The 11371-nt window shown below is 43.2% G+C and overlaps 1 protein-coding gene across 2 annotated transcripts; it reads right to left on the bottom strand.

The window, feature by feature from the left end:
• Window positions 1–6810: 6810 nt before the first annotated feature.
• znrd2 (zinc ribbon domain containing 2) lies at window positions 6811–10132 on the bottom strand. 2 transcript variants are annotated; one of them, XM_056284380.1, is made up of 4 exons: window positions 10086–10132; window positions 9267–9418; window positions 9056–9140; window positions 6811–8841 (listed from the first exon to the last, which is right to left on the bottom strand). In XM_056284380.1, exons 1-4 carry the CDS (start codon window positions 10099–10101, stop codon window positions 8396–8398), a joined length of 699 nt encoding a protein of 232 aa, XP_056140355.1. In that variant the 5' UTR covers window positions 10102–10132; the 3' UTR covers window positions 6811–8395. The 2 variants fall into 2 exon arrangements, with proteins under 2 accessions (XP_056140355.1, XP_056140356.1); XM_056284381.1 differs by lacking the exon at window positions 10086–10132 and adding an exon at window positions 9830–9991.
• Window positions 10133–11371: the final 1239 nt, after the last annotated feature.

Consider the following 11371-nt stretch of genomic DNA (forward strand, 5'->3'; position numbering starts at 1 on the left):
CATGTGTGAGATACGTATAGACATAGGCCATACTTTAATGTGGAGTCCATAGGCCTACTGCCTGCATTTCTTTTATGATCTTTTTGACAGTTCAGTGGTTGGACACCTGATTTGTTGGTTAAAAAAAGGTATTGTGGATACTCTTAACATATGCAGCAGGCCTAAAAGAGAGGGTGGGTGTGGGCACCTTTAATCTATGTATTAAACCAAAACAGCATTGTCTGTTTGCCATCTTTGCTACGTGTTTTGATGCTTAAAAGCTTGGTGTCCACGTTGTCCTTTCTAAGGTTACATTGTTACGTTGTCTTACAAAATGCACTAAAGTAAAAGTCATGTTACTGATATCTTCTCCTTTGTCTTTTTCCATATTTGGCATTTAGGTAATCCAAAAGTAACGGAAAGTAATCAGATTACATTACTTTAATATTGTGATACTTCGAGTAAGTTACTGAATACATTTTTTCAACAGGTAATTGTAATGGAATACATTTATAAAATACCCCCCCCCAAAAAAAACCCTGAATATAGGCATGGAATGTCAAGAAGCCTCCTAGACGTTTTGCTCTCCCTTGTGGTTTCCAGGCGAGTCTGTAATCATGCGCAATGGTCGTGTAAAATCTGCAGATCATGTTTTGGTGATGAAAACTGACCGCTTGCAGAACTTCTCCAAAATGTCCCCCTGTTGCTCTTTTGAATGACCTTTCAGTGTAAGCTCAGCTACTTTAATGTCACATCAACACGATATATGCTGAGTGTGGCTAACCCTAACCGTGAGTAGGTGAAAGTTTCATTAAAGCGTGGTCTTCCACAGAGTGTTATACACAGAGGGAACTTTGGAGGGTCTGAATTGGGTTTGGGGAAAGGAATTAAAAAGAATTCCCCCCAGTCGCTTGAGATAGTGTGACCCTGTTTTATAGGTTCACCAACAACACCTTTTCACAACTCCCCCTTCCTTTAGTTATGTCTGTTTACGAGCATCACCTAACTCAGGGAGGTTTCAAAGTGTGAGACAGTGAGCCTCCCTTCATAGAACATCAAGTTCCCAGGGTCTCCCCCGCTTTAATGATAATAATAATAATAATAATACTGTTTTAAAATGGAGCTGCAACAATGAAGAGTTTGAAAATGTTTATTTTGAACACTCGCAGCTACCCACATTTTACTTAAAATCATAAAAGTGGTTAAGAATTGGTATATAGGGGCGCCCGGGTAGCGTGGCCCTCTATTCCGTTGCCTACCAACACGGGGGGTCTCCAGTTCAGGTCCCCGTGTTACCTTACCTACAGACACAATTGGCTGTGTCCTGCGGGCGGGGAGCCGGATGTGGGTGTGTGTCCTGGTCGCTGCGCTAGCGCCTCCTCTGGTCAGTCGGGGCGCCTGTTCAGGAGGGGAGGGGGGAACTGAGGGGAATAGCGTGATCCTCCCACGCGCTACGTCCCCCTGGCGAAGCTCCTCACTGTCAGGTGAAACGAAGCGGCTGGCGACTCCACATGTATTGGAGGAGGCGTGTGGTATAGTCTTGCAGCCCTCCCCGGATCGGCAGAAGCGGGTGGAGCAGCGACCAGGACCGGGACGGCTGGGAAGAGTTGGGTAATGGGCTAAGTACAACTGGGGAGAAAAAGGAAAAAAGGGTTGTTATATAGGTCAGTGGGTGCATGTGCGCATGTTTCCATCCATCCATCCCAATCGGGGTCGCGGGACGCTGGAGCCTATCCCAGCAGTCATTGGGTGGCAGGCGGGGAGACACCCTGGACAGGCCTGGACAGACACGTGTGCAAGTTTCTGAAGTAAAAGAAAAGAAAAGAACACAACACTTATCGGGCACCTTTGACAAAACAGAAGGGAGAACATGAAAACGCACCCGACCCACCGGTGTGCAACGCTGCTTCCGCACACCGCGCGTAGAAAAACACTACACATCGTGTACTCTCTTAAAGCCCCCACCCCTGACAGCCTGCACAGCATTCTCCATCTTACTGGGAGCACTGAGTCTGCGTCCAAGGAAACCCCACCTTTAAATGTACATACTTTCTGCGGGGTTCATACATTTTCTTGTAGCCCCCCCCCCCGCAACCTCTTTAGCGCCCCCCAGCGGAGGCGTGCCTCACTTTGAAAACCATAACTTGATCTGCTGTACATGGGATTAAAGCGGATGTCCGTTGGTTAGACTACAGGATGCCGGAGGAAGTAGAGATGATTTCTGAACGCTGATTGGTGGATCACCGTGTCAGTCATTAATTTTGTAAACAACCAGTTTACCCACCGTCCAGCCTTCTACTGGGCAGGAAGAGCCTTGAGCAGATGCTTCAAGGTATAACGTCTTGAGGGTAAACCAATTTGGTGTCCTAAAGTTTCCAGAAAGGAATCTGTAAACTGTATATTAAAATCAATACAGGGTACTAGAAGTGCCTGACTAAACCGCTCTACCTAGTGGCGTAACGGTGCCATGCTACTGTTCATAACCAAATCTGAGGGGTGGAGATGGTGAGACCACTGGTGGAGATGGTGAGAAAATGGGAAAGTTCATATAAACAGAGTTCAAACAGAGAGTTACATATATGTGACATACGCTTACATTTACTTTGACTGCATATCTTCATCAAGCAATAAGATACTGAAACAGAAGCCTCTTGAGGCCAATTTGTAATTTGTGATATTGGGCTATACAAATAAAATTGGCTTGTCTTAAGTTGAGACAGCGCATAATTAATGCTCAGCAGGAGCACAGGATACACGTTTGTTTACCAGCAGGTTTTCCAAAACATCCAACCTGCAGCTGTGTAGAAGAACTGTTCTAAATTGTTTCGTAAGCCAGACGTCGACTGTTCGTTCCAGAAACGTACAATTCATTTCTGAAACGCCAACAATGCCAAATCACCTCCTCTGGCTGAGCCATAAATCACTGTGCTTGGTTATCACTGGGCCGATCTCTAGTTACAAACTGTGACCTTTGAGAGCCGGCGGGCTCAGCCCAGCATTAACCACACACCGTTTGACTACATTTCACGGAGCACATTCATGACAGTTCAATTCCATTTCTTTCTATTCTTGAATAAAGGAACTGCCTTTGATTAGAATTAGAACTTGGGATTTCAATTAAGTTAAACAAGAGGTTTCAATTAAAATAACTTGCAGCAGATTATTCTGCAAAAGTAGGCTGACCTTTCAACCGCGAAATTAATCATCTTACCAAAGATCACTAATGTCGTCATCCTGGTCTTCCTATTACGATATACACTACCGTTCAAAAGTTTGGGATCACCCAAACAATTTTGTGTTTTCCATGAAAAGTCACACTTATTCACCACCATATGTTGTGAAATGAATAGAAAATAGAGTCAAGACATTGACAAGGTTAGAAATAATGATTTGTATTTGAAATAAGATTTTTTTTACATCAAACTTTGCTTTCGTCAAAGAATCCTCCATTTGCAGCAATTACAGCATTGCAGACCTTTGGCATTCTAGCTGTTAATTTGTTGAGGTAATCTGGAGAAATTGCACCCCACGCTTCCAGAAGCAGCTCCCACAAGTTGGATTGGTTGGATGGGCACTTCTTTGAGCAGATTGAGTTTCTGGAGCATCACATTTGTGGGGTCAATTAAACGCTCAAAATGGCCAGAAAAAGAGAACTTTCATCTGAAACTTGACAGTCTATTCTTGTTCTTAGAAATGAAGGCTATTCCATGCGAGAAATTGCTAAGAAATTGAAGATTTCCTACACCGGTGTGTACTACTCCCTTCAGAGGACAGCACAAACAGGCTCTAACCAGAGTAGAAAAAGAAGTGGGAGGCCGCGTTGCACAACTGAGCAAGAAGATAAGTACATTAGAGTCTCTAGTTTGAGAAACAGACGCCTCACAGGTCCCCAACTGGCATCTTCATTAAATAGTACCTGTTAGAGCCTGTTTGTGCTGTCCTCTGAAGGGAGTAGTACACACCGGTGTAGGAAATCTTCAATTTCTTAGCAATTTCTCACATGGAATAGCCTTCATTTCTAAGAACAAGAATAGACTGTCGAGTTTCAGATGAAAGTTCTCTTTTTCTGGCCATTTTGAGCGTTTAATTGACCCCACAAATGTGATGCTCCAGAAACTCAATCTGCTCAAAGAAGTGCCCATCCAACCAATCCAACTTGTGGGAGCTGCTTCTGGAAGCGTGGGGTGCAATTTCTCCAGATTACCTCAACAAATTAACAGCTAGAATGCCAAAGGTCTGCAATGCTGTAATTGCTGCAAATGGAGGATTCTTTGACGAAAGCAAAGTTTGATGTAAAAAAAATCTTATTTCAAATACAAATCATTATTTCTAACCTTGTCAATGTCTTGACTCTATTTTCTATTCATTTCACAACATATGGTGGTGAATAAGTGTGACTTTTCATGGAAAACACGAAATTGTTTGGGTGATCCCAAACTTTTGAACGGTAGTGTATATACCAGTATATGATATATATGTATATACTATTATATATATATATATATATATATATATATACTATATATTATATAGTATATGATATATATACTACTATAATATATATTCAGATCATCACAGATTATTGATGGGCAGCTCTCTTGTTCTTTGAAAAGGTGATACTGTGTGATAGGCCAGAGTAATATTACTGGATAATGTGCAAAAGTGTAAACTAAAGGTGTTGAGAAGCAAGTTTGTGACCAAAAGGAAAATGTGATTGGGCCAAATGAACATGTAACACTCTTCCCTGCCTTAACAGGACGGACGGTTCTTCGGCAAGGCACCTAACCAACAGTCGCTCCTGAAAACCCAACAATAATTTTCTAGACCATATTTACAGGCCAGCACCAAGTGGTAATTGTGTGTAACTGTGTGGTTGTGAAATTTGTGTGTGTATGTATGCAGCATACAGCACCCTTGGATCAATGGGTTAAACAGAAGAATTCAAGTTAAATTAGGGAGTATGAAAAGAGTCTTTGCTCCACTGGTCCCTGAAGTTGCTGCTTGGTGGAGGTGAAGTCAGAGAGGAGGCAGGATGACAATTATGATGGCGTCTCCTCTTCCTCATCTTTTTCCTCTTCTGAGTATCCATCCATTCTCAATGCTGCAGGAGAGGAGTGAAGAGCCCTTGTATTCCTGGATGGCCTCGTCGAGGGACCACAAATGACAAAGACATGTCCAGCTCACAAAGTCTGGCTTTTTTTCACAAACACACACACCCCACCACACACACACACACACACACACACACACACACACACACACACACACAAAATAAGATAAAGGGGTTCAACAGTCCCAGAAGATGCAAGAGTGATGCGGCCCATCATCAATAGGAAACATTCAAACAACACGATGAGCCCATTGCTGTCTTATAGGCTTACATGCTACATTTAGAGGTAGAGAGAGATGAGAGACACAGACATAGAGTGAGAGATACGAGACAGAGAGAGGGGGGGTAGACAGAAAGACAGATACACAGACAGATGGAGAGATAGAAATAGACAGACAGAGAGCGAGACCATGAGAGCGAGAGACAGAGAGATAGAAATGCAGACAGACAGAGACAGAGACAGAGAGAGACAGAAATGCAGAGAGACAGACAGACAGAGAGGGAGAGATACAAGATAGAGGGGGGATAGACAGAGAGACAGATACACAGACAGACAGAGAGATAGAAACAGACAGTCAGACAGAGATAAACAGAGAGCGAGAGACAGACAGATAGAAATGCAGACAGACAGAGAGAGACAGAGACAGAGAGACAGAAATGCAGAGACAGACAGACAGAGAGATACAAGATAGAGAGAGGGGGGATAGGCAGAGAGACAGATACACAGACAGACAGCGAGATAGAAACAGACAGTCAGACAGAGATAAACAGAGAGCGAGATATGAGAGCGAAGAGAGACAGAGATAGACAGAAATGCAGAGACAGACAGAGACAGAGGCAGAGAGAGAGAGAGAGAGAGAGAGAGAGAGAGAGAGAGTCTATCCACAGTGACTCACCATCTCTTAGTGCAGTCCTGCCTGTTTGCTGTGGCTGAGTGGCTGATGTCCGACCCCCTCCATGCTCCGCTGCTGAAACACGCTCCCTGCCGGATGTTCCGGGGGGGGGGGGTCCCCATCCGCCTCACCTGGTTAGAAACGGACAGACCATCAGTGTAACACAACAACTAACAAACCAACCAACCAACCTGTGCGTCTAACGAGCAGGTAACGTTTCAAACCACCGTCTCACCAGGTTGTTGATGCTTTTTTTTTTGTTTTTGGAGTCCAGCAAGACAACAGGAGGATATTTAGAAAACAAAAAGGCTCCGGAAAAAGGTACATACAAGCTAATTCAAAGTTCCGGAACCGTGGGTTCATTGTCAGGTTTCCTGGCTTTGTTTTGCTCCGTGTCTTTTGCTCAGGAGAGTTCAGAAACCTGCACAGCGCTGCCCTCTTACAGTACAACACACTATATTTGGGGAAAAGGGAAACTGTCTGATTGAAGAATGGCAACCAGATGGCTCAGAGCAAGGCTATAACTAGGAGGAGGGTTAGGGCCAAGGCCTGCTGACACAGTAAACAACCCAAACAGGGCCAGGCATACTATTTTATGACTAAGATGAAGATGAGAAACAAGGACCTTCACGGAGTCAAAACATACAAATGATAACCTAGATATGATTTAGGAGCAATAGCTAGGGGTGTACACCCCCACAACAATACTGTCTGAAGCAACAATATTTGACTTTTTACGAGAATAAGATAGTGGTATTTAACAACTATCATATTGTGAATATAGCCTTGTGCGTATAGCTTCCTCTCCTAGAAGAAACATGCAACAGGACAGTTCAACAGGCGATGCTTTATTCGGGAACACAAGTGAAACTGGTTATTCAAATAAGCAGAGTATTGATGTAGAGCTTGCAAGCCAAACATTGATTTGTTCAATAGATTCTCTTAATCAGTCATGAGGACTCTGGTGTGCCACTCATTCATCAAGTCCTGTAGGCATAAAAAACACAAGCCATGCACCCGAGTCTGTGACTGCGCCCTTCCCTATCTGTCCATTGCTGAAGCAAACGCTTATCAATTACTCATTTTCTTAATCATTTATACCCAGAATTGACAGACCAGAAAAACGAACTTCCAAAAAAATATGATCAATATTTGCGTCCCCATAGGCACCGCTGAAGCCAACAAAAACGTTTGATAAGAAGGATCTAGCAGAAGAACAATCTACCGTAGCAGTTAACAGCTAATTGCAGAGATGTGGGCATACAAATGCATGGAGGCAAGGCTGATTCGAAAGACGTAACAGAAAATCCCCAACTCTACAAGAGAACTTACAGAAAAGACTTTTCACCAGTTGTCTTGCTGTCACCGTGCCCATTGTTAACCAACAAAAATAATGTGATGAAAAACACTAAAACACGTCTTGAGGCTAAAAAACATTGGGGCGAGATGCACTCAAGCACAGACATGAAGCAGTCAACATCTTCCATCATGTCAGGTCCTAGATGCACAATCCATAATTGATCTCAAAGCACACCGTCAGAACAAGGAAATATTTTGGGCTGTTAAAACAGACCTGGGCAGGGGAATTATAACAATACTTATACTAATATACTGATTCAGAGCAGTAGCAAATAGTGATGGGGCTGTTAATAGTGATATATAACAGTGAGAAGCACTTTACTGAGATGAGTTTTTCCAGTCATTGCCGTTTATTTAGTTTGTTGCAAGCAGGGAGGACATTTTTAAAACCTACCCCTTTGTAACCAGCAATCTTCAGACTAGCTAATACAGAAGCGCCACTAGCCAGATTCTGAATGGGAGATAACTAACATGAGTGGGAGCTGGCAGTTCATTTAAGACTGCATCTCTGCTTGCAAGTGACATCACTGTAGAAGCATGGCTACGTAACTGTTAAAGGTTAACAACGTCTAATTATCTTCTTCAACTGGAACAGTAGGAGAACAGTAGGTTTATCTCTTGCCATACAGAAAATCAATTATACATGAAAATTGTATGGCATAACCCGTTTTCTTCACCCACTGGAAAACATGGTGAAAAGTTGATCTTTCTTTACTTAATAAATACCCACAGACAGATTCCTAGTTTCCACCATCACTAACGGGAAGGGCAAAACACAGCTGAATGTCCAGAAGTTCCTCTAACTACTGCATGCCTAAAAAGTGATATTCATGACAAATATACTGGAGAGTTAGATTAAAGCAAATGTAACATATCAACTTTTAACATCTGAATCCTTCCCCATATGGGTTTTTGCCTGAATTTGCATTCAACTGTTTGAGGGGGCAGTCAAAGAGAGCAGTCGCAGAGCAGCTGAACACAGTCATATATCCAAACCAGAGGCAGACAAGACCAGCATCCCCATAAGTCTTTGAGCCCAGTCAGTCCAGGACTGTTATTGTTTGAGCTCTCTAAGGCTCTGCAGTGATCTGGCACAGGTGCTGATGAGGCTGCATAGCTGGATACTCATCTCCAGGGAGGCTGAAGTCTGTAGTTGTGAGGTGGCCCAGCGAAGTTTGGCGAGAACAGCTTCCTCAGCCTCCGCTAACACAGGATGGTCTGGACTGCGTGGGGTGCTAGAGGGGAGAGTCGGGGGGAAGGTAGGAGCCAAGACTGTAGTTGAGGCAGGACCTGCTGGAGCAACAGTGGCAGGTGGAGGCAGTGCACCTCTAATCCCAGCAGCGGCTCCCTCGCAATGCTCGGGACGGGGCTGAGAAACTGACCCGCTCCCCTGACTGCTGCTAGGCCCTGCGATCAGTTCAGGGCCCGGGGTTGGTGCTGGTGGCTGGGCTGCAAGTTGTCTCTCTCTCACCTGGGACAATGCTGCCTGAGCATTGAGAGCTGAGTTGGGGAGGAGATAGAGGAAGGGAAGAGAGACAAGGAGGGAAGTATCAGGAGTAGTTAGCAAAGGGAGAGGGAGAATGCAGAAAGGCGAAAGAAAGAAAAGTAAAGGGTAGAAAAGGAAAAAATGATGGATATTAACAAAGAAAAATTATTTATTTAACAAATGTGTTTTCATTATCTAGTGTGCTTTGTGTATGTGAGCTGTATATACCAGGGTTGTCCTTGTCGATATCAGAGTCAAGTTCCTGACAGGATACACAGTAGTTCTTCTTCTGCTTATCCTGGAGAAGAATGGTCTGGATACAAAAAAAAAAAACAACTAAACACACTTAGCATGGCACAATCACACAGACAGAGTAAAACAATCTGCTAATTTGATCAGGTTTGAGGGTCACAATCACAAACCGCAAAAATAAACTCACTCCACACAGCTCACAGCACTCGCCCAGCATCTTGTATCCTTTAAGCAGGTAGTCTCCCATTAGTTTGCTGATCTTGTCCTGTCGATCTCTTCGAGCTTGGATAACCTTCATCTCTGCCTCTGTCGGAGGCTCCCACTCAAAGTCTTCGTCATCTGGGATCAGAAAACCAGAATGTTTTTTATACGGCATTTTGGTTTATATGCTGACTCACATGACGCATGTACTGTCTGCAGCTGTTACAACGAGCTGTGGAAAGTAACGTCTCTGTGACATCTATTTGCAGTTTTATGTCATGTCACCATGCACCATTTCTGGGGAGAATGCATCAACATATCGCGTTTCACATGGTGACAAACTTTGATATCGTAAAACCACAGGGGTGATATACAATAGCATAAAAGAGATAAAGCCTGTCTATTCCAGAATTTGATTGAGTTTACTCAACCACAGTAGAAAGTTTATTAGTAGGTTTATTAGCCCAAACAAATCACACTGGTTAGCTGAAACTCGCAGAGCACTGATGACGTACTCGGTATTTGGGTAAAAAAACAACCATACTTAACGTGTATTGCTTAATGGTCGAGTTTCAGACGAGCCGTTATCAGCGATGAAAAGTCTACGAGCCAACGTTTGCCGAAGATTGTGCAGTGCGCTAAAGCTAGCTAGCTTGACCTAACGAGAGAGCTAACGGGGCTATTAATTTGAAACGTTACACAAATCGTGAGAATTCACCACAACAAATGCAAAGAATGAAGACCAAGAGTGTGGTAGAAATACTCAAATGGCAAAGTAAACTTGCTAACTGTTAAGTTTACAGACCTCCATTCAGAGACATGATGCTTCACCGCGGCACGTTGCAAGTGACGTCAGAGAGAAGAGAAGGCTTGCTTTTCTTCGTGTTTCAATTCTCGAGAGGCAAGATAACGCCGAATATCTCGTAGCGCCCTCTGCTGGTATGGATGTTTTCCGCAATCTACTATGAAAAGTCACAACTTCAACAGCAGGCTAGCCAATTGAAATGCATATAAAATCTAAAACGTTTTTACACTAAATATTTTTATTGTGTCCTCTGAATAGAATGAACGCTTTTTTTGGGAGCCTTCTTCTCAATGTTCGCTCAAGTTCTGTCCTCCCTGAATGTGTTCAGTATTGCTCAGCTTTCTTTATTGCATGAGAATATTACACTCTACCGGACTCAATTTAGGAACTTCTTTACAATCACAGGACAGCTAAAATGAAGAGCTTTTTTATTTTTTTTATTTGACCCGACCTGAATCATGCCTGCTCAACACAACAAATGTATTACAATGCAAAACTGAATACCCACCTGACTTTTTAAGTTTATGTTGCCTTTTATGAAGTGAGCGAGATATGATGGTATGCTGGTTAAGATGTGGCTCATCTTTATGCAGGCCTAAATAAATTGTATAACATGCAAAAATATTGTAACGTGCACGGATTAGTAGACACGTTGGCCGCTGGCTGACGGGCCTGACCCTTTAGTCGAGCGGTTAGCGATGTCCCCTGCGGTGCGGGCGATACGAGGGTTCGCGTCTCGGCCGCGGCAGTTCCTGTGGTTGCCCCTCGAATTTGTTACAATATGCTATAGCAGGTTACTTACCATAGTATCACACCTTACCAACTTGTCTATTGTCTTCTTTTCCCGCCAGTTCATCTAATATCGCCAAATAATTGCTAAGAAGCCAAATATAACTTTAAGTGTGCTTTTTTGGTCATCAGTGGATAGCAGCCACATACAACCCCCCCCCCCACACACACACACACCGATTACATGGCTTATGTGAAAATAAATACAGCTGTTTGTCGTTGTCTTTTGCCCCATTTCAAATCTACCAATGCTAAAAAGAACATTCTTCTATATTTTGTTCAGAGTAGGAAAATTGATTGTTTAGGATTGTTTAAAATGATGCACAAATCAAGTGACACTAGATAGGTTTAGTTAAGTATGTTTTACGTTATTAAAACACTCTCCGTATGTTTTTTTTATTATTTGTAAAGCGCTTTGAGTGGCTGTTGTAGCTAGAAAAGCGCTGTATGAAATGCAACTTGATTGATAGACACTGACCTCCTAATAGCCTGCTCTT

The sequence above is a fragment of the Lampris incognitus genome, chromosome 8 (genome assembly GCF_029633865.1).
Source record: "Lampris incognitus isolate fLamInc1 chromosome 8, fLamInc1.hap2, whole genome shotgun sequence".
NCBI classification, from domain to species: Eukaryota; Metazoa; Chordata; class Actinopteri; order Lampriformes; family Lampridae; genus Lampris; species Lampris incognitus.

What these genes read in the sequence shown, in the direction of transcription:
- znrd2 (XM_056284380.1), bottom strand. An exon ending in AGTGCTGTGAGCTGTGTGGA is followed by an intron (nt 9,141 to 9,266) that starts GTGAGTTTATTT and finishes TTTTGTATCCAG; the next exon opens with ACCATTCTTCTCCAGGATAA. An exon ending in TATCGACAAGGACAACCCTG is followed by an intron (nt 8,842 to 9,055) that starts GTATATACAGCT and finishes TCCCCAACTCAG; the next exon opens with CTCTCAATGCTCAGGCAGCA.